Source organism: Megascapheus bottae, chromosome 1 (assembly GCF_031878675.1).
Source record: "Megascapheus bottae isolate mThoBot1 chromosome 1, mThoBot2.hap1, whole genome shotgun sequence".
NCBI lineage: Eukaryota > Metazoa > Chordata > Mammalia > Rodentia > Geomyidae > Megascapheus > Megascapheus bottae.
The window spans coordinates 43659021-43682180 of NC_143509.1; the positions used below are offsets into that span (position 1 = coordinate 43659021).

The 23160-nt window shown below is 54.6% G+C and overlaps 1 protein-coding gene across 1 annotated transcript; it reads left to right on the forward strand.

Annotated features, from left to right (window-relative positions):
- Window positions 1-1168: 1168 nt before the first annotated feature.
- On the forward strand, window positions 1169-21181 carry Ephb3 (EPH receptor B3). The gene is made up of 16 exons (XM_090343198.1): window positions 1169-1730; window positions 9657-9721; window positions 11153-11825; window positions 14430-14585; window positions 15424-15774; window positions 15927-16051; window positions 16241-16400; window positions 16483-16591; window positions 16767-16819; window positions 17857-17979; window positions 18084-18331; window positions 18976-19191; window positions 19308-19457; window positions 19552-19745; window positions 19830-19985; window positions 20258-21181. Exons 1-16 carry the CDS (start codon window positions 1616-1618, stop codon window positions 20364-20366), a joined length of 3003 nt encoding a protein of 1000 aa, XP_090199324.1. The 5' UTR covers window positions 1169-1615; the 3' UTR covers window positions 20367-21181.
- Window positions 21182-23160: the final 1979 nt, after the last annotated feature.

Here is a 23160-nt window from a genome sequence, read left to right on the forward strand (position 1 = left end):
CTCTAACCTACCCAATCACAATTTCCTGCAAATGCTACCTCTTAAATCCACCTTCAACCTGCCCTCTTTGCCTCTCCTGCCAGCTACCATCCTAAGCCAAGGCACCCTCTTTGCCCCTCCTGACTTTTACATGGTTTCTTTGCTGCCCTGGGGATTCCACCCTTGTCTCTACCCATTCATCCTCCCCCCAAAACAGCCATGATAAGCTGATAGGATAATGCCACTTTCAGATCCCAGTTCACAGGAAGGCCTTATCATAAATCCAAAAATAAAACCTTCCCCCGCCCCCACCTACCACTTCTCAACTTTCAGCCCCTCTCAACTCTAACTACACTCAAGCTCTTTGGAACTTGGGGATTCTTCTGATCAGTCTCTCTTGCAAGAGTTTATTTTCGTCTGGAACACCCTTCCTCCTCCCTCCCCCTCCTTCCCTTACTACTTATCTTTTATATTGCCATTCAAATGTCATTTTCTCAGGACTATATATTAGCCATGAGAAAGCTCGGTTCTCTCTTTCCAGTAACAAATGCACTCTACTGTGAGATTACATACCTGCTTCCACCACCTAGATAATACAATCCTGTCTTGCGCAGCAAGTAGTGCCAGCAGAGAATAACCTGACGCATCGTGAAATAAACGGACTTGTTCATTTTTTGAATGAATGGCTAAACGCATCGCTTAATGAATGAAAAGCACCTCCCTTTCTCCCCTCCTCTCCCATTTCTCCGTACCCCTCCAATCTGCCTTTAATACCTAAATTTTGTATAGGAACTTGCTAGGAAGAAGAGACAGCCACATGGGGGCGTCTCAGGGCCCATGTAGGCCACAGGGGGGCGCCCCTGGCTCGCTCTATATAGCTGTCACCTCCTCAGACACAAGTTGACTACTAATCACCAATGGACGACAGGAGGCGGGCTCCTTCCAGATGGACAGTTTCGCCCCGCCCAATCTAATTCATCTTTTCCTTGGCCCCGCCCACTCCAGCCCCCAATCCGCGAGGGAGGGCCCGATGGAGGCTCAGCCAACAGAACCTCCAGCTGGGTGCTCTCGAAACCGAACCAGCGGGCGGGCGGTCTGTGAGTGGGCGGCGGGTGGCTGGGGGCGGGGTCGAGGCATTGACGGGCAGGTGGGAGGTCCCGCCCCTCTCGCCCAGAGAGGCCGCGTTGGAGCTAGGGACAGCAGAAGTGAGTACGTGAGCCGCGCAGCAAGATCCCAGCTCGGATCCCGGACGGCGTGCGCTCCCGGAGCCCAGGACCTGAGGCAGACTGCCGGATTACCGTGCACCTAGAATACCGATCACCTGCGCTCTCCTGCCTCCCGGAGTCTTCCAACGTCGAGCCACCCTGTGCCCGGGATCCTCCTGGACCGGTCCGTCCAGATTCCCGCGGGACCGACCTGCCCGCATCTCCGGATCGCCAGGCTCCGGGCGCCGCCTCGGTTCCGGAGCCGCCCGCTCGGATCGCGACCCCTCCTTGCCCGGATCATCTGGGACCGTACGCGAGCCTTCCCACGAGTCTGCCGAGAGGACCTTTCCTCGGGTGCCTGCAGCCCCGTCGGCGCGGCGCGGCCCGGCTCGGCTCCCGGAGTCCCCCAAACCCCCCCCGCCCCCCCGGCCATGTCCCGAGCCCGTCCGCCGCCGCCGCCGCCGCAGCCGCCGGGGCTTCGGCCGCTGCTCCCTCCGCTGCTGCTGCTGCCGCTGCTGCTGCCCGCCGGCTGCCGGGCGCTGGAAGGTGAGCGGCGTCGGGGGGCGCGCCCCGGGGGAGGTGCGGGGGTCGCCGGCGCGCGCGAGCCGGGCGGACCGGGCCGGTGAGCGCACGTCGGGGAGGTCCCGCCGCCCGCGCCCGCTCCGGGGTGGGAGGATGGCGTGGGGAGGGCGCCCCCGAAGCCGCCTCGCGGGCTGGAGCGGGCTCCGCCGGCCTCCGGGCTCAGAGCGAGCGTCTCCACAGTCGCGGGCTGGCGGTGGGGTTTGGGGGGGAGTACAGCCTGCGCACAGCGGAGACGCGAGGCCCTGGTACCTCCAGGAGGCGAGCGAGTGTGGGCGACCCATCGGAGAAGCTGGGGGCGCCCAGCCCGTGGCGGGTGGAGGCGAAGAGTGACCGGACTGGGGTGGGTGGGGGGGCTCGGCGCTGGTTAGGAGCCCGTTGGAGTTAGCTGTGTGGGTGCGTGCACCCCATTTGGTCAGGGGACGGCCTTGGGGGTGGAGAGGCGGGGGCCGGTCATTGTTTATGGTTTACCCCGCGCCCACTGCACTGAGGTTGAGTGCCTGGGTAGCACCCTTCTCCGAGGCTCCCGCTCCACTTTCTAAGGGCCCGGTTTCCACTGAACCCCCGAAGCAGTGGGATTTGCCCCCAGGTAAACACCGCAGCCGGTGCACCCCTCGCTAACGGGTGGGAAAGCCGCTGGGTTTTCTGCGAAAGCTGCCCCAGCTGCCGCTGTGGGTAGCTCCCACGTCCCCGCGATTGTGCTTGCATGGACAGCCTGAGCGCTGGCCCTGGCAGGAGAACTCACACACATGCCACTTGACACCGACAGAGGTACAGACACAGGTCAAAAACAATAGGGAGACAAACACACACGCCCTGTGTTTAAAAAAAAAAAAAGTGGAGCCATTAAATGAGGGGGCGAACGCCTTCCTTCAAACAGGAGGGACCACACGGAATCCTGGAGGAAACTGGAACAAGGGCAGGACTTGGGTTTGGCATCTCTGACAGATGTAGGCACTTTCTCCGTTCAGGAACAAAAAGATAAATTCTGTGTAAGTTGGTTCTTTTCTGTGTGCCCAATCGGTAAACTTCAAGGCTGGCAGGGAAGAATCTTTTAGCTTGGTTGAGATAGAAGGCGTCTGCTTCTGGTGCTTTTACATTTTCTCTGGTGTGTGTGGGGGGGGAGGGTCCTGTGATCCCCCTCTCCTTTTTATCTTTGAGCCCACGTTGCTGACAGATTGATTCACACGGGTGGACTCCTGTAAATTCAGACAGACACACCGAGGTCGCACCCACACTTGCGCACACTCACCCACATGTGTGTGATAGGATCGCAAGCGTGAGAAACCAGTGTGGGGCTTTGTTGTTGATTGCCTGTAGGGTGTGAGCCAGGGAGCCAGTTCTCAGGTCTGTGTCTGTCTCAGTCCAGGAGAGGCGACATTGACATGCCAGGATTCAGATACACACTTAGGGAGCTGTGTGTCAAGTGTGTGTGTCAGGTCCCACAGCCCTTGTTGCAGGGGTGTGGTGGGTGCCTATATGGATCGTGGAGGGGGGGGGGGTGTGGTTTGGGTCTGTGGAGGCTCACTCGGTTTCCCTCCCTGTTTCCTTCCCTCCTCCTTTTCCTTTCTCCTTTTCTTTCTAAAGAATCTCCTAGACCCCTCTGAGGCCAGGAACTGGTATCCAGGCCTTCCAAGGCCAAGAAGCTGGTGATGATAGAGACTGTTCTAGATTGGTTAGACAACCCAGTGAGGGGGAATCAGGACTATGTTGTCCCTAACCCCTCTTCTACCTTCAGCCCTGAAGGAACTTGTAGGAGCCCCGGAAGGTCTCATAGGGAAGTCTAGACCTATGCACAATGCCCCCAAGGTAGAAGCAGAGCCTACAAAGTGTGGCTTTCCCCAATGCCTTCACTTTTGCAGCCTTAGACCCTGTGGTTATCAGTTTGCAATATGAGAAAAGAGATGCAGATCTCAGACTAGTTTCTTCCTCGGTGAGATAGTAAAGGTACCAACATCACTGTTCTTGTGGGGCACTCCCCACAAGAATGGTGAAGGTGTGTAAAGTGCTTAGCACCCAGTCATGGTTACTGAAGAATCCACTGTGGCTGTTATCCTTACCCTTGGGTCTGCTACTTGGGGAATATGGAAAAGTGAAACTGCCCTTATCCTTCTTGGGGGTGGGGTGGAGGAAGGAATGATGAGAAAGAGGTTGCTGTGGAAAGGGGAGGGCATATCTCCCTACAGCCAGCTCCAAGGAAGGAAGGGATGGGAAGAGAGCTAACTCAGTAGGCCCTCCCTGTACCCTACCCCTTCTGGGACTTGAAGCATGGGATAGGTGGACTTCTACATCCTGGATGCTATGTCTAGAGGACAAGGCTATGAGGGTCCCTTAGCACTGAAGATCTCTTCAGCCTCTGCCCCCCAACACATTACACCTCTAGTGTCTTCCATCCATCCTTTCATTTATTTGGCTTGGGCAGTTTAGGTCATGGATTGCATTTAGGCCTAGCTTCCCTGAGCTGGCTGTGCAGCTCTCCACGTGCCCACTAGTCACATGCTGTTTGATACCTAGTTCTTTTCTTGCACACTTGGGGTTCACCAAGTCTCTACTTCTGAAGATCTCATTTTCCATGTTAGTGGAGCCAAGGATTTTACCTCTTTTTTGCCTTCTCATTCCCTGCCTCCCCCCATTGCCCTGGGATGTACTTCCAGACACAGGGAGAGAGGCCACCTTGTGCCTCAGATTCCTTTTGAGTCGTGTTCTATAATTCCTCCAAGCCTCTCCCCTTCAGGACCATGAATAGATGGGTAAGTAGGGTACATTGGGGGTGAGCAGGTCGAGAATGAGGCCTGGGGTGAGGAATGGTGACTGATCCACCCTTACATCCCAGGCTGGGAAAGGAGAAACTATTAGCAGGCCCATCCCTTGCCAGCCACGCAGTGCCAGCTGAGGAGTCACTGCCATGGAACCTGACACTGGGAAAAGGCAGTGTGCCAATCCTTGTCCTTAGAGGAGTGACCCTGAGAATGTGGGAGCCTCGAGGGGACAGTGGTCTAAAATTTTTGTGGCTTGTTCATTTCTTAGACTTGCTTCTGGCTCCTCTCCCCTTCACCTCCTCCCCCCTCCCCAACTCTATCTTCTCATTCTTGTTTGTCCTGCACTGGAGCTTCAGAACTGCCTGGAAAGGACAGTGACAGGTATTTGGGGGAACCAGTTTGTTTGTCACTGTTGTTGCCATCACCACTACCGCTTTGGCCCCAGCAACTACGAAGCTAAAGCTAAGGCTGTTGTGGGCACAGCTTCCTTCACTGCCACCGGCCTTCTACTAATTAAACAGCAGAAGAGGCTGAATCACCAGGCCTGCATAGTTTGAAAATTGTAGCCCTGCCTGTTGTGCTGAGTCAAACTGGTTTGTCGGGATTGGGCAGCTGGGGGTGTGTGGGGGGGGACAAGACAGCTGGGTACCTGATGGCGCTGGGGCAGCCCCCTGGCCCAAGCGTTACCCTATGGCTTTCTCTCTTAACTCCTGGCTAGACCTAATGGAGCCTGCATCCCAAGGGAAGATTGGAAGTCTGTCTGTGTGTCTGTCTATCTGTGGTCTCTGACTAGCTGGCAGGGCCTACTTAGGGAGGGGGCATTGCTGAGCACTGAGGCATTTGAGCTCCCTGCCTTGTGCTTCTTCCGTCTTCTCCTTCTCAGGTTTATTTAATTATAATTCCCCATGATCTGAGGGGAAGAATGAAAAACAAAATGTGTTCTCTGTTCAGAGATGCACCCCCCTACACACTCACACACACACACTGTCCCAGACATGTGGCCTGGAGACCAGGGGAGGGGTGGGGAAGGTGGCCCCTGGGTGAGCTAGACTCCTTCACAACATCTATGTCCCATATCCCTTGTCCTCCATATCCCCTGTCCTTCTGTCCTGTCCCTGCACACTGCTGGCCCAGGCCTGGGACTTGACCTTTCCTACCTTTGTAGCTCCTGGTCTAGAGTTTAGGCTTCTTTTTTCTCTTTTGGCTGTGTTCCTGTTTTGATTTGCGGGGTGTTGTGACACTCCTGCTCCACGGTGGGGTAGGTGACTTGAGGCACAGCGCAGCCTAGAAGTTCCACAAAGTTGTACAGGTCTGGCCTTTCACCAGGGCAAGTGGCAGGTTCTCAGAGGCCTCTTAAAGAGTCTCTCAGGGGCAAGTCCGAGTTCCACAATGTCTTCCCCTTACTGGGCCCCCAATCTGTATATGGCACAGTATCACCCAAAGCTCCTGGGGCTAAATCTTTTCCTGGTGCTACCCCTTCCCCAGAGGCTCAGGAGCCTTAAACAGAGCCATTGCACTGGCTGGGAAATAGCTTGCTACTTGGGCAGGGGTTGTACCCAGGGAGGCCGCACCCAGCCACTCCCAAAATCTTCTTCATACCCCTGTCCCGCCTCTAGCCTCGTGACCCGACTGACAGTTCCTGACTGAGCCAGGACAACTGTAAGCAAGGGCTGGGGCTTGTACCTGCCCAGTGCATTTGGCCAAGGCTGTCTAGCATCTCTGCTTTGACCTGTGGATTTGCTCTGCCTGAGTGAGAGGCATTAGATAATCGGGATCAGGGGAAGGGTGACACCCTCTCCCAATTCCTCCTTCCATCTAATTAGTGATGTCCCACTTGCAGATATTTCAGAGAAAGAACATACTTGCAAGGTGTGTGTGTTGTGGTGTGTGTGTGTGTGTGTGTGTGTGTGTGTGTTTGCTGTGTATGAAGGAGCACCACTGAGGTTTTGCACAAACTTTAGGTATAAACTGATAGCATGGCCTGTGTGTTCCTTCAGGAGGGCTGTGGCATGTTCTAGGACCATTCATTAAGCATCTGACTATAACTCTCCATGTGGCTGTAAGGGCATATCACCAAGTTGTACAGAAAAACTGACATTTGTGTTTGCACTCTACACCTGATCTGTGAGCCCTGTGGCTGGAAGTGTTTGCAGGTAGGCGTGGAAGGAGGCTGTGCTGCTGGGTTGGACATGTGAGCCTCTAGGAAGACTTGAGGGGATGGCTCTAAAGAAAGTGAGAGCGGTGTGTAAGAATGCTCCGCTGTATCTGAGTGTCTAAGGAAGACTAATCTGTTTGTGCCATACGCATCTGTGTGTCTGGAAAAGACAGACTGGCTGTGTGTGGAGCCGTGTGCGTGTTTGCGGGTGGCTGTAGCTTTGTGTGTTTTTGTCCACCATATGTGTTGACTTGTCACTCTTCAGCCCCAGTGGTGGGGAACAAGCTCAGCCACTCAGAACTGGGTGCTGCTTGTGTGTGCAACTGTGTGTGTGCACAGGTGAGGCCACACAACTGCTGCCACGTGGCTGTCCTCCATTGCCCTGTGGAAGCTTGGAAGAGTGTTGCTCTGCTCCTGAGCCTCAAAAACCAATCTTAGAAAGACCCCTAGCCTTGAACCAGCTTCCTTGTTGACTTGGCGGGGCCGGGGTGGGGGGATTGGAGGGGGGCAGTGTGTGAGCCCTGTGTCTGAGGGGTGGTTCTCATCTCCCCACCTCCTTCTACAGCCAACTTGGTAGAGCAGAGAAGTGGGGTGCATTTGGCAGCTGGGAGCGTTTGGAGGTTGCTCACTTGTTTCTCTTTTGTCCTTAGCGCATATGTACATACGCACGCACACAGCCACACACACAGAAGTGAAAATGCCACGGACACGTGTTCTGTGACACCCCCAGACACTCTTCTCAAGTCCTCAGGCTGGGGCACAGAAGAGGCCCTGGCCTCGGGTGTGTGGACATGCTGCAAGGTCCGACTCCTTCCCCTCCCCCAGAAACAGGGAAACCGAGAGCTGCCCTCCTCCTCACCAGGGTGACCGGAGCCCTTCCTCAGGCACAGGGGACTCGAAATCCAAGTCCTCTCCTCATTAATGGGAAAAATGTGCCGAGATTGAGCGATGGCCAAGGCAGTGCGATGGCCAGGGCCGATCCCCTCTCCCCGCTCCCTCCCTTGCTCCCCAGAAATTAAACAGAAATGAAGAGCCTCCCTGCTGCCCGCCTGCCCGCCCTCCCTCCTGCGCCCGCCTCCTCACCGGCCCCTCCCTCCTCCTGAAGCCAGCGCAGGGCTTGTTTTAAACTGTGGAGGAATCTGGCTGGAGGGGGAGGGGGCTGAATATTTGGGTTTAAACAGTTCCAGATGGGTTTGGCACAGGCTGAGCAGAAGGAAGTGAGGGAGAGGGAGGAGGGAGGCTGCGAGAGGGAGCGGTGGGAGCCCTTGCCTGCTCGGGCGGGCAGGCGGGCAGCGGCGGGCGGGCGGCGGGCAGACAAGCAGGCGGACTGGCTGGCTGGCTGGCTGGCTGGCTTGGGGGAGGGGGTGAGTGAGGCTCAGCTCGGCTGCTCCCAGGGACCAGAATACTCCAGCCTGCCGGCAGGAGAAGAAGCCACTTGGCAACCTCCTTCTCTGTGTCTCTCTCTTTGGGCCTCCTTGTCTCTCCATCTCATTGTCTTTTGTAGTCGGCCACAGGCCATTCAGCCTGTCTGCTCTCAGCCAGCGGGCTCCGTACATCCCTCCAGCTCTACAGCCCACCCTCAGCCTCCAAGCCCCAGCTTCTGCCTCTCTGCAGGACCCCCTGACAAATGTCTCTGTCTGTCTGTCTGTCTGTCTGTCTGTCTGTCTGTCTGTCTGTCTGCCAGAGGGGCCTGCCAGGCCACAGGGAGGAAGGAGGCTGGGCTAGCTCATCCTACAGCCTGGACTCCAGAGACCAGCAGCTACTGCCGCACAGGAGGGAGCCTGGCTCCCTGCAGTATGGCTGCCGCCGGTGCTGTCTCTGGGGGTCTGGGGAACCTAGCTGTCCTGACCATTCTTCAGGCCTTCTACCTCTCCTAGAGCCTGTGGGTTTGTGTGTCCCCTCTCCCCTTGGATGTAGAGGACTCCAGATCTCCTGGTACTGCTCTGCTCATTTCAGCGCCGTTTGAGGGCTAAACTATTGGCTTCCCAGACTCCCATGCTCCAGGGGAGTTGGCAGCCTTTCCCTCTCTGCCCTGCTACTAGGTATCTGTCCTCTGCAGAGTAGAACTTTCCAGGTTCCTGTCGAGGTTATGTCAGGTATGTTAATGAGATGACTGAGTTAGGAGTACCAGCAAGAAACCACAGCTCATCACCCAGGCTTGGTGCTTCCACCAAGCCCCCACCTGGCCTTGACACATCTAGCCCTGCAGGGGATATTCAGAGAAGGCTTCCTGGAAGGGGAACCAGCTTAGTTGGAACACATCATATTTTCCAGACCCTTTCCTGTTCTTTCTTTACAGAGGGGCGAATGCTCAGAGGGCAGGGTTTTTATGACCATCGTCAGCTAGACCAGAATTTGAGCCCCCTTGAACCTCTCGTGCACTTTTACCTAGTAGTTCTAACAGCTTTACCAGAAAAAGTAGACAGACTTTATCAGTTATCTTCAGACGTTCGCCAAGGATTGCTAGATGCTTTCGTGTATGGTTTGGTGCTGGACCTCAAAAAGCATTCCCCTCACCCCTCAGGTGGCTGAGTAGGAGACTGGGAGGAGTGGGCCCTAGCCTGTCACTCTCTCCCCTTCCTCTGGACCTTGTGTGAGGCTGGGTCTTTGTGCTGGGATTGGAGTCAGGGGAGGCCAGGGCTGCCAGGGACTGAAGCCCACAGCCCTTTGTTCCAGGATAAAGGCCCTGCTGGCCCCTTTGTGTGGAGATTAGCAGAGCTCGTAGGTGTGTGAGCCGGCCTCTGCTCCTGCCTCATTAACCCAGGCCTAGGGGTCAGCTGCAGATACCCACCCCCAGCTTGCCTGACCTGACTGACATTTTTGGGGATGTGACATCTCTGGGGATGACAGCAGAGTTTCCTAAAGGAGACCTAGAATCTTTGGGGACTTGGAGGTATGGTGCCTGGTGGGGATCAGGGCAACTTCTTCCTCTGGATTCTGAGATTATTAGCGCCTGATCTTTTCTTCCTTTTTCCCCAGAGACCCTGATGGATACAAAATGGGTGACCTCAGAGTTGGCATGGACAGCTCATCCTGAAAGTGGAGTAAGTGTTCGTTATTGTTAGTTCACTCTCCTTTCTGGGCCTGGAGAGGGATGGCCTGTGCCCTCCTGTCACCCTACTGTGTCTATCCCCTGCCTGGACCCTCCTCCATGAACCCCATCTTCCCCCCACTCCCACATCCGGCAGTCCTTCAGAGTCTATTTGCTCCCTCCTCAACCCCTCAGATTGCTGGCTTAGGAACCAGGAAACCTTGGTTCCAGATCTCTAACTTGCTTTTCTGAGCCACATCTTCTTATCTATTCAATTTCTATAGCCCTCTCTAAGCATTCTAACTTCCCAAAGTGGCTAAGACCTGGACCCTTGGCTGGTACCACAGACCCTGCACCTCCGTCACTAGGCCAACTATGATTTGGGCAAATTCCCATCCCCTCCCCCATCTCCCTGCCACCGTGTGTCAGGCATGGTTAGTGGTCAGGCCCACTAACAATATTAACTGTTTAATGCCTCCCAGCCTCATTTAATTCCAATCAGCTCCCTTTTACAAATGAGGAAACTGAAGCCTAAAGATATATAATTACAGGTAATGCTCATGCAGTAATTATCAAGGTCCTGACTCTGTTCTTGAAACTGGGCTTTTACATCCCAAGTGCTGGAGCTCCATGTTAGATTCAGCCACTTGCTCCCATATGCTAAATAGAGAGACGTGGTGAAGGACAGGGAAACATTTATTACATGGCAGCCATGTAATCATGAAGGCAGCACTCCAGCCCTCTTCAGAGGTACAGATGTTGGCTTCAGGTTAAATAGGGAGAATTGGGGCAGGGTATAGGTGAAATAATTTTACTGGTATAGCCTAGTTGACCATTAGCTCAGTCTTTGTCCTTGGAGGAGTTCCAGAAAAGTTGTTATTGCTTTACACCACAAGAACAGAATAGGATCAAGTTGCCTGGCAGGTGAGTTTTGGGCTGTTTCCTCTAAGCTGATAAGACTATGCCATTACTTGTTTGAGGGGCAGTCTGCCTTCTGTCTCAAAAAAAGCTTATCAGTGACTCCTGGTCTTCCTGGAGCTCAAGGTGACTGTAAAGTGACTGCAGGAAAGGAAGGCTCAATTCAAAGGGCACAGATGCACAATGAGGGGGTTGCTTGGCAAAAAGCAAGGGGTCATAGCATCTCCTCATGATTTATGGGCCCAGAAAAAGCATCTTTTAAATGGCCACTTACATTCTCAGGGCTTAATCGAGTATGTATTCCTTCATAGCTTTATTATCTGGAGATTGCAATTGGGGAAACTGAGGCACCAACCAGTTAATTGATATACGTAGTTGCACAGAAAGCTGGGATTTGAACCCCGATAGTCTTTATGCTACTTGCCGTTAAAGCATGCTTCCATGAGGTCCATGGAGCAGACGGGGGCCACGGGAAAGAAAGGCCTGTGTTGGCACTCACTGCCTTTTTCACCTGGTTCCTGCGCAGTGGGAAGAAGTGAGTGGCTACGATGAGGCCATGAATCCCATCCGCACGTATCAGGTGTGTAATGTGCACGAGTCAAGCCAGAACAACTGGCTCCGCACAGGGTTCATCTGGCGGCGGGACGTGCAGCGGGTCTACGTGGAGCTCAAGTTCACCGTGCGTGACTGCAACAGCATCCCCAACATCCCTGGCTCCTGCAAGGAGACCTTCAACCTGTTCTACTATGAAGCTGACAGCGACGTGGCCTCGGCCTCCTCCCCCTTCTGGATGGAGAACCCCTATGTGAAAGTGGACACCATTGCACCCGATGAAAGCTTCTCACGGCTCGATGCCGGTCGGGTCAACACCAAGGTGCGAAGCTTCGGGCCACTTTCCAAGGCTGGCTTTTATTTGGCCTTCCAGGACCAAGGTGCCTGCATGTCACTCATCTCCGTGCGCGCCTTCTACAAGAAGTGTGCATCCACCACTGCAGGCTTTGCGCTCTTCCCCGAGACCCTCACGGGGGCTGAGCCCACCTCACTGGTCATTGCCCCTGGAACCTGCATCGCTAATGCCGTGGAGGTGTCGGTGCCACTCAAGCTCTACTGCAATGGTGATGGGGAATGGATGGTACCCGTGGGCGCCTGCACCTGTGCCACAGGCCACGAGCCCGCTGCCAAGGAGTCTCAGTGCCGCCGTAAGTTGGGACTTGGGGAGAAGAGGGGGAACAGGAAAAAGAATGGGAAGAGTAGCAGGGCCAGTAATCCTAGCTACACAGGAGGCTGAGATCTGAGGATCACAGTTCAAAGCCAGCCTGGACACCATAGTCTGTGAGACTCTTACCATCAATTAACCACCAGAAAACTGGAAGTGGTTCTGTGGCTCAAGGGATAGGGCAATAGCCTTAAGCTGAAAAACTTAGGGACAATGCCCAGGCCCAGAGTTCAAGTCCCATGACCAACTGACAAAAAAAAAAAAAAAGAATAGGAAAAATAGCCAAGAGTTTGGCCTAGTGGTAGAGTACTTGCCTAGCATGCACAAAGACCTGGGTTCCAATTCTTTGGCACCACATACACAGAAAAAGCCAGAAGTCATGCTGTGACTCAAGTGATAGAGCTCTAGCCTTGGGAAAGCCCCAGGACAGTGCTTAGGGCCTGGGTTCAAGCCCCAGGACTGCCAAAAAAGGGGGAAAAAGAAGGGTGGGGGGTGGGAGGAAGAATGACAACCAGGAGCCAAGAAAGTGGCAGAGACACAGAATAATGAAAATTAGGGCTGGGCATACAACTCTGTGGTAGAGCACTTTATTGGTATGCACAAGGCCCTGGATTTGATCCTCAGTCCAGAGAAAGAGAGGTAGGGAGGGAAGAAGAATTAAATGGGAGAGAGATGTGGAGAATTTTTAATAAGCAGGCATAGAGGACCCTAGGCAAAGACGGGAGGGTGGCAGGAATGACTGTTTTGTCCTACCTCCAAAGTATATCTCTTTGTGAAGTTCTAGATAGACCCCAGAGCTGAAGGGTCAGGGGAACTTCGTGGTTGACCTTTTATCTCAGGGGCTCATCTGCTCTTTGAGAGGAAATGTGTAGTTGGTGCCCAAGCCCTCAAGTCTTAGTCTTGAGTCCCAGCTCAGGTGGCCACGGGCAAATAACTTAACTCTTTGACTTTGGTTTTCTTATACAAAATGGGGACAATAAGATTCCTTCCTAGGATTGTAGTGAGGAGTGAGCAAGCATTTGGTGCTAGTCCTGGTGGCAGCCCTGGTGTCCCAGTACAGGGAGGGCAGTGGTTTTTGGATCTTTTTTCATTCGTGAAGAGAGGATGAGACTTCATCATGAACTGTGCTTCCTGATTATAAAATCCATCTGAATGGGGCTCTCTTCTTTGAGTCTCACTGCAACTTTATGAGGGGATTCTAGCTACCTTACTTTTCCAGCAAAGAAATCAAGTGTCAGGAACATTCTGCTCCCAAGGCCTCATAGCCTCATAGCTTGGCTCTGAACCTTGTCCAGGGTTGTAGCACACAGGATAAGGTACTGGGGCTTTGTCCTCCATTTATTTCTGTCCGATTTCCTTTGCTGGGACTGGCAGCCATGGAGAGCTCACACAGCCATGGATATGAGGGCCTGGGCTGTCGACCTGATCAGGAGGCCTAAGATTGGGGTCCTTGCTCTGCTCCTTTGCACTTCTCCAGGGAACCTGCACAGACTTCCTCTTCCCAAGTGGAGAAAGGGGGTGGGGGTGATGAGCCTGACAGCCTGAAGAGGGGCTAACACTCTGCAGGTCCCTGGCAGGAAGTGCTCGCTGGTTCCCATAGCAACCAGACTGGCCTGGCCTCTGCCCCCTCCCCCACGGGCTCATAAAGCTAGGGTGGAATATCACCTTCTGGAGGGGAGGTTAAACCCCAGAGAAGGCACTGCTCCAGCTCTGGGCATTGCAGGGTCTAGGTGACCCCTCTGGAGGTCATTATCTGAATAGCATGTCCTGGACAGTCTAGGATTATGCTCATTATCCCACCATAATTATTCCTAGTGCCCCCTTTCCACTCTCACAGTATTCCAATGTGAGCATAATCATATGTCTACCCTAGATAGAAGGAATTCGCCCAGTTGTGTCCAGGGGGCTGCGGGTAGCAGCGGAAAAAGAGATGGGGATGAAGTTATAGGGTAGGGGATTTCTCTGGGACAAGTTGCCTGATGGAGGCTTTGAGCCTCTGACCTTCAGGTGACCCCAGCCTTCCTGTAGCTTTCTTCCCCTCCTTTTCCCACCCTTTCACAGCCCCCACCCCTGCCCAGGGCAGAAAGGAGCTGCTGCCTGCTCCCGTGGGTGGGGCTGAGGTTGGCTGGGAGGCCTCCATGGGGGAGGCTCTCTCTGCCGGCCACATGGCAGGCATCCTAGAAGGGTGCTCACGAATGGTTTTCCCTGTGTCTGGGAGGGCTGGGCATCTCTGTGGAGGGCAGAGTGCCACACTGGTGGTCTCTTCCCATATCCTCTCCTCTTCCTCCTCCTCTCCCTGCCCTGCCTCAACACGCCCAGGCTGTCCAGGTGATAGGGCTGACGTCTTCATCCATGAGGCCCCAGGGTAGGGGTGAGGGGGGCAGGGGTGGGGAAGAATCCGCTGACGTGGGATTTCCGTGAGGCCAAAGAACCTTTTGTAGCTATAGCCGGAGTTGGGTAATCCCAGCGTTGCCCCCACAGTCTGGGAGTTAGAAGGGCCAAGGTCTACGCTGGGGAAGGGCCAGGTTCTCACGGAGACCTAGAGAAAAAGGGAGCTAAGCATTCACCATCCTCTTCCCTCTTGCAGCCTGTCCTCCTGGAAGCTACAAGGCAAAGCAAGGAGAGGGGCCCTGCCTTCCCTGCCCCTCCAACAGCCGTACTACCTCACCAGCTGCCAGCATCTGCACCTGCCACAATAACTTCTACCGTGCAGACTCGGACTCTGCGGACAGCGCCTGCACCAGTGAGTGCGCCCCTGGGTACTCTCTGTTCTGCAGGCTGTCCCGGTGTGGGGCTGCCTGCACAGTCAGTACCAGCACCCCTTCTTCTGGGAGAGGAAACTGAGGTTCAGGGAGGTTTAGGTAGTATGCTCAAGTTGGTGAAGCTAAGAAGAAACCACACCTGAGCCTCCTATAGAATGCCATTGGGCTCATCCCTTCCACCAGCATGTAACAAATGCCTACTCACTCCTAGATAGGCACTGGGGACTGGTCCATTGCTCCTTCAGTATAGAACTATTTGTCAGGGGCGTAGCCGAGTGGTAGAGTGCTTACTTAGCATGCATGAAGCCCTAGGTTCGATTCCTTGGTACTATATATTCAGAAAAAGATGCAAGTGGCATTGATGACTCAAGTGGCAGAACCCTAGCCTTGAGCAAAAGTGTCCAAGGACAGTGCCCAGGCCCTGAGTTCAAGCCCCAGGACTGACAAAAAACAAAACAAAACAAAACTATTCATCATGTACTAAAGGTGTCTAGGACATGGAGGAAAGAGAGAAACAATACCTTTGATTAAGGAGCTTGCACTGAAAACAGATAATGACAGTTAAAGTGATAGGGTTGGAAATTGCTTGGGAATCGTGTTGTGGGAAAGCAGAAAATGGAAAGGAGAGGCTGATCAAGGTTGGCTTCCAGGAAGAAGGGAGGTTGCCTTGCGGCTTTGAAGGGTGAGCAAGAATCTTCCCAATGGAGAACTGGAGGACGAGTGTCCTGCTTCTTGAAGCAGGAGTAGCATAGTCTGGGTGGAAGGCTGGTCTTAGGGCTTCCAGTTCACTTACTGCTTTTTCCCTCTATGTCCCCAAAGCCGTGCCATCTCCACCGCGGGGTGTGATCTCCAATGTGAATGAGACTTCACTGATCTTAGAGTGGAGTGAGCCCAGGGACCTTGGTGGCCGAGATGACCTGCTCTATAATGTCATCTGCAAGAAGTGTCGTGGGGGCCCTGGGGCTGGCGGGCCCCCCACCTGCTCCCGCTGTGATGACAACGTGGAGTTTGTGCCTCGGCAGCTGGGCCTGACGGAACGCCGGGTCCACATCAGCCACTTGCTGGCCCACACACGCTACACCTTTGAGGTGCAGGCAGTCAATGGGGTCTCTGGCAAGAGCCCTCTGCCACCCCGCTACGCTGCTGTGAATATCACCACCAACCAGGCCGGTGAGGAGGGGACATGGGACAGGGCCCAAGGCATCTTCCCCGGGAGGAGAGAGCCACAGTTGCCCAGGGCCAGCCTGCCCAGGGGTGCTGGGTCTCCGGGAAAGGCTGTCAGGATGCTGGGACGCATGGTGAGCCACTCTGCTCTTCCCTAGCCCCGTCCGAAGTGCCTACACTTCACCTGCACAGCAGCTCCTGGAGCAGCCTGACCTTGTCCTGGGCGCCCCCGGAGCGGCCTAATGGAGTCATTTTGGACTATGAGATGAAGTACTTTGAGAAGGTCAGAGCCTTAAAGGCCTCCAGAGCGTGGGGCTGAACTGGGCCAGGGGGTCAGTGTGCTAGGAAGTCCTGGGGAGCAAAATCCAGAGCACCGAGTGGGGGGGGACCCCAAAGGGGAGCCTGGGTGTGGACAGGGGCCATTTGGCCATGGAACCCATCTGAGGATACCCCCTTCCTCTGGACTTGGCAGAGTGAAGGTATTGCGTCCACCGTGACCAGCCAGAAGAACTCTGTGCAGCTGGACGGGCTGCGGCCTGATGCCCGCTATGTGGTCCAGGTCCGTGCTCGGACAGTAGCTGGCTACGGACAGTACAGTCGCCCAGCCGAGTTCGAGACCACAAGCGAGAGAGGTAAAGACCCCGGTGCCTGGCCCTGCCCTGGCTCTGGCCCACCCTCTGTCCCTCCACTCATTAGCCCCTCCTTGGTCTCCAGGCTCCGGTGCCCAGCAGCTCCAGGAACAGCTCCCGCTCATTGTAGGCTCTGCCACGGCTGGGCTTGTGTTTGTGGTGGCAGTCGTGGTCATCGCTGTCGTCTGCCTCAGGTATCCCCCTTGACCCTGCAGATCCGCCTGTCAACCAGGGAACCGCCCTGCACTGCCCCTCCACCCATGTCTTCCTTCTTCTGTTCCCCAGCCCCAGGGACCGCATCCCTTGGTGCCCTCTGCTCCCGCAGGGTCCCCTGTGGGACCAGTCTCAGGCTATTCCCTTTCCCTCCAGGAAGCAGCGGCACAGCTCTGATGCCGAGTACACGGAGAAGCTGCAGCAATACAGTGAGTCTCCTGCTACTATCCAGTGCCATTTCCTCACCCCTACCCCATTCCTCCTTGCTCCTCTCCCCTTCTCACCCACTTTGCTAGTCACAGATGAATAAAATGTGACCTCTGCCCCCAAGGCCCTTAGTCCTAAGGGAATGAGATGGGCAGCACAGGAAATAATTAGAGAACAATTAAGTGTTAAGCTGGGTGTTCCTGTGGGGAAGGGCAGGAAGAGTTCAGAGAAGAGGAAGGCTTCCTGGAGGAGGCTGCAGGATGAGCAGGGTCCATGCAGAGGACCTCTCTCCCACCTCGGGAGAGAGCATTCCTGGCCCAGAGGAGCCTCTGGAAGGAAGTGGGTGGGGTGGGGAGCATGCCCAGCTGTGGGGGCAGTGAGAAGACTAGCTTGACAGCGGCTGGGAAGCCAAGCTGAAGAGGGCAGCCAGCCCTTGGAGGGTCGTGAAAGGCAGGCCGAGTTTGGACTGGACTCCACCACAGGTAATTGGGAAGGCTCTCAAGCAGTGAGGAAGACAGTAGCTGCATTGTTTCAGAAAGATGTAGGGTAGCTGGGTGGGAAAAGTCCAGAGGCACAGAGCCCAGCTGCAAGACTATTGCAATAGTCTGAGTGTTAAAGGCCCGGACAAGGTCAGACAATGAGAAAGAATGAGGGGAGGAATGTAGCAGAGAGGTCTGGACTGGTGAGAGATGAGGGAAGAAGAGGAATCCCAGGTATCTAGCTCTTGTGATCCCTAGGCATTCTTTTTTTTCTTTCTAGTCTAATCATGGAGCTTGAACTCGGGGCCTGGACGCTGTCTGTCCCTGGGCCCTTTTGCTCAAGGTTAGCACCCGACTGCTTTGAGCCCCAGCACTACTTCTGGTTTTCTGGAGGTTAATTGGAAATAAAGAGTTTCACAGATATGGAGTTGGGCTCAGCCTAGAACATGAGGCCAGCTCAGCTGAAGATTGCTGAGCACACTCCCAGCTGCTCCCTGTACCTGGTATCACATCCCTGGCCTACGGGTAAGTCACATTCATGCTCATCTCTTCCCCTACAGTTGCTCCTGGGATGAAAGTTTACATTGACCCCTTTACCTACGAAGATCCCAATGAGGCTGTTCGAGAGTTTGCTAAGGAAATCGATGTGTCCTGTGTCAAGATCGAGGAGGTGATAGGAGCTGGTGAGTCTCTTGGGGCACTGTGGTCGTGACCAGTGGAGCTGGGCAGAATAGTTGGGCTGGGACAGGCTTAGAAAGAACTCATAACCTGTGCCTGTGCCCTGCAGGGGAGTTCGGAGAAGTGTGCCGGGGTCGGCTAAAACAGCCTGGCCGCCGGGAGGTCTTTGTGGCCATCAAGACACTGAAGGTGGGCTACACTGAGAGGCAGCGGCGGGACTTCCTAAGTGAGGCCTCCATCATGGGTCAGTTTGACCACCCCAACATCATTCGATTGGAAGGTGTGGTCACCAAAAGTCGGCCAGTTATGATTCTCACTGAGTTCATGGAGAACTGTGCCTTGGACTCCTTCCTTCGGGTAAGAACCAGCCCCTCCTCCTTCCCCCAGAGAGCAGGTCAGGCCAACTATCCATACCTACACAGAGTCCCCATTGAAAGTCTACAAGTATTAACTGAAATGGTGTTGTATAGGCAACAACTGGGCCTTCCGAACCCAAGCAGCTAGAACTCACACCCGCACCCTGCCTTTTAATGCTTGTGTAACCGAAGTCCCTAACCTCTTGGAATCACAGCTGTCTCGGTTATAAAATGGGAATGGAAAAGCCAGGTGCTGGTGGCTAGTGTCTCTAACCCTACGTACTCAGGAGGCTAAGATCTAAGGATTCAAGACCAACCTAGGCAGAAAATTCTTAGCTCCAATTAACCCCCTAAAAGTCTGGAGGGGTAACGTGGCCCAAGTGGTAGAGTGCTAGACACAATACCAAGTCCTGAGTTTAAACCTCAGTATGAGGCGAGAAACAAAGGAATGGTTAAGAGCTACTGGATTCTCGTGGGTATCAATGGGTTATTTAATAGGTGCTTTACACATAGCAAGGTGGCTCATGATTGAACATTCAGCTTGTAGACATGATTTCAGAATAGAAAAGGCGTAGTCTCAGGACTTGGAGAAGGCAGACAGGCCATTGGCCAGAGAGCCCCTCTGAGCCCACCCTTTGCTTCCAGCTCAACGATGGACAATTCACTGTCATCCAGCTGGTGGGCATGTTGAGGGGCATTGCAGCTGGCATGAAATACCTAGCTGAGATGAACTATGTGCACCGTGACCTGGCTGCCCGAAACATCCTTGTCAATAGCAACCTGGTTTGCAAAGTCTCAGACTTCGGCCTCTCTCGCTTCCTGGAGGACGACCCCTCGGATCCCACCTACACCAGCTCCCTGGTACAGGAAGCAGCTGGGAGGGAGCTAAGGGGTGGGGCCAATCAGGCCCCAGGGGCTCAGGGTTGGGGGGGAGCCTTGAGTCATAGGGTAAAGGACCTGTGCCTCCCCCCCACCAGGGTGGGAAGATCCCCATCCGCTGGACTGCCCCAGAGGCCATAGCCTACCGGAAGTTCACCTCTGCTAGTGATGTCTGGAGCTACGGAATTGTCATGTGGGAGGTGATGAGTTATGGAGAGCGACCCTATTGGGACATGAGCAACCAGGATGTGAGTGGGGGCACGCCGGAGTGGTTGGGTGGGTGGGAGCTGGTGGAGGGGAGGGTATGGAGAATGACACTCACTCCCCCCACCCGTGGTCCAGGTCATCAATGCTGTGGAGCAGGACTACCGGTTGCCGCCACCCATGGACTGCCCCACAGCACTGCACCAGCTCATGCTGGACTGCTGGGTGCGGGACCGGAACCTCAGGCCCAAGTTCTCCCAGATTGTCAATACCCTGGACAAGCTTATCCGCAACGCCGCTAGCCTCAAAGTCATCGCCAGTGCCCAGTCAGGGTCAGTGCCCCTGCTCCCACAGGCCCATGTCTCTGTCCCTGCATTCCTAGCCCTCTGGACTCAACAGGTCTCTCTCCTCCACAGCATGTCCCAGCCCCTCCTGGACCGCACGGTTCCGGATTACACAACCTTCACCACTGTAGGTGACTGGCTGGATGCCATCAAGATGGGACGGTACAAGGAGAGCTTCCTCAGTGCTGGGTTTGCATCCTTTGACCTGGTGGCCCAGATGACTGCGGAGTAAGTGTCATGCCAACTTGCAGAGGCCTGGCAGGGCCCAAGGTCTCCACCTTAGAGGTGGTGGGTCTGTGATTGCAGATCAAATTTTAAAAATGTATTTTAAAAGCCCAAGTATAGGTGTGGTTCATGTGGTAAAGTGCCAGCCTTGAGGGGAAATGCTAAAGGACAGCACCTAGGCCCTGAGTTCAAGTCCCAGGACTGGCACCTCCCCCCCCCCCAAAAAAAAAGTGTGGGATGAGACTGACCTCTTTTTGCCCTTGCTTTCTCTGCAGAGACCTGCTTCGGATCGGGGTCACCCTGGCTGGCCACCAGAAGAAGATTCTTAGCAGTATCCAGGACATGCGGGTGCAAATGAACCAGACCCTGCCTGTGCAGGTCTGACACCCACTTCCTTCCAAGGGTGCCCCCTCCCCCGAGGACTACGCAGGGACACTGACCTGCTGGCTGGACGTTTGAACTTTTGGATGCCTGGCCTCAGGCTGTGGCCCAGAAGACGGAAGTTGGAGAGGGCTCAAGCTGGGTTCTTCTAGGCCTGTGCTCCTCCCCCAGAAGTGTGCCCCAAACCTCTTCATATTGAAGACGGATTAACAAAGGGGTGATGACCCCCTCCCCACGTGACTTGGGGCCCAGGCCTTCCTGCTCTCCAGTGGGGAATCCCCCCAACCTCAGACTTGGCCATTCTTCAGTGCTGGAGGTCCTGGCAGGGTCAGGTAGGGGGAAGCCTGGTTCCTCAGGGCCCAGCCCTGGCAGGGGTCTGGCCCCCCCAGGTAGGCAGAGAGTAGTCCCTCCCTCAGGAGCTGGAGGAGGGCACTCTGGGAAGGGACAAGTTGATATCCCCATCCAGAAACCAGCTGCACCTCCAGTTTGCACAGGGACTTGTTTTAGGGGATGTGGGCCCTGCCCTTACCCTGCCCTTGGTGCTGTCATAAAAGGGCAGGCAGGGGCAGACTGAGGAACAGCCCCTTGCTCCTCCCCTTCGCCCCAGAGACTGACTCTCAGAGCCAGAGATGGGATGTGTGTGCGTGTGTGTGTGTGTGTGTGTGTGTGTGCGCGTGTGCGTGTGTGCGCGTGCGCGCGCGCACGCGTACATGTGCGTGTGCATGTGTGCGTGGATATGTGTGCACAGAGAGCATGGGTGAGTATGTAAAAGCTTGGCCTTGAGCCCTACAGTGGCTAGCTGGGCTGACAGTGGAATAAAGGCAATAAGAAGATTCCCTTGCCTCTTCTCATTCTTCTCACCTAAACAGGCTACCAAACCCTTTCCCAACTCTCTAGAGTCATTGGGAGACTAGATCGTGGCCACCCCAGGCCTATTTCCCATTTGTGTTTTGGTCTCATTGCTTGAGCATCTAACAGAGTTGAGCATGGATGGCAACCCAGCCCAGAGCTCCTCCCTGCACAGCCCAGGCCTTCCTGGGAAAGAGCAGATGCCTGCCTCTGTACAGAGTCCTCTCACATCACTTGTGCTGAGGGAGTGCTAGGAGATTGCTCATCTCGCAGGATCACCTCTCCAAGAACAAAGGAGAAAGTCACACCATTCATAGGTAAAAACCCAGGGGTATCGCTATTCTTTATTGAGTACTTGCTGTGCCCAGGCACTGATCTAAGTGCCCCTATTTATACCCGATTTATTCAGCCTCACAACAGCACAACCAGGGAAAGAAGGATTTTTATTTTCTTTTACAGAGGAGGACAAGGGAGAAGCTAAGGAACTTGCCCAAAGACAGGAGGCAGGAATTTCCACCAGCAGACTGCCAGCACACTTGAAAGGCTCTGGGATGAATAAGTTAAGGAGGGTTAGGGAAGCAGTCTCTGCAAAGTCAAAGGAGAAAGCGTGAGGATGCCCAGCAGCAACCCCAGGGGAAGGGCCGGCAGCAGCCCCTCTGCTGAGGTCTGTGGGAACATACTGGGTGGGCCACGCAGTTCAGGACCTGAAGTCTTGCAGTTGGGCTGAGGCGCCAGAGCTGTCAACAGCGTGAGGTGTCGCAGGCCGTGGCGGGTGGGGGTGCTGGACGTAGGGCTGAGTTGTGTCCAGAGCACCCCACACTACATTTCCAGGCGGAGCACTCAGATAAAGGGGAAGTGGGCCCTGCCACCACCTGCCAGTATCTACTTTCTACTCCTGAGGCTCCTGGAATGGGTGAGGGATGAGTGTCCCTGTCACCGGCCAATCCCATCCATCTGCCATAGCCAGCAGCTGGAAATGCTGGAGTGGGGACATCTTCCCCTTCTGAGTGCCCGGGGTGGGAGCCTTATGGTTGAGCACCAGTGAAGAAAGTGCTGGACCAGAGAGGCTCCAGAGACATCTTGAGCCCAGAACCTGAAATGCATAGGCACTCTACTGGTTGTGCGCTGTGGAGCTCATCTTCTGCCTCTTCCTTCTACTGTGCTCACACCTCTCCTCTTCAGAAGTACATACAATAAACCCCGTTTCTCACTTGTGCTGTGCTATTCCACTCCTACTTTCCATCCTGTCTCCCCTTTGTGTACCCTAAGAGCTTCCCATGACCCAGAAAAGATGAGGGTGAGGAAGGAAGGAGGGAGGGAGGGAAGCGAGGAAGGAAGGAGGGAGGGAGGGAAGCGAGGAAGGAAGGAAGGAAGGAAAGAAGGAAGGAAGGAAGGAAGGAAGGAAGGAAGGAAGGAAGGAAGGAAGGGGGCCGGGAGTTTGGCCTGGTGGTAGAGTGTTTGCCTAATATGCACGAAGACCCAGACTTGATTCCTCTGTGCCACATATACATAGAAAAAACCAGAAGTGGTGCTGAGGTTCAAGTGGTAGAGCTCTAGCCTTGAGAAAGTCCAAGGACAGTGCTCAGGCCCTGAGTTCAAGGCTCAGGACTGGCAAAAAAATAAAGGTGGGGGGGGGAAGGAAGGGAGAGAAAGGGAAGGAGGGGGAGGGAAGGAAGTACCTATAATCCTAGTTATTCAAGAGGCTGAGATCTGAGGATCACAGTTCAAAGTCATCCTGGGTAGGGAAAACCCATGAAACTCTGGTTTCCAATTAAAAGCCAGAAGTGGAGATGTAGCTCAAATGGTAGAGTGCTAGCCTTGAGCAAAAATGCTCAGGGACAGCACCCAGGCCCCAAGTTCAAGCCTCTGGACTGGCACAAAGTAAAGAGAAAGGAAGGAGGAGAAAAGCCACACCCTTTCTGGAAAGGAGAGGGACCTTGGTTAAGGC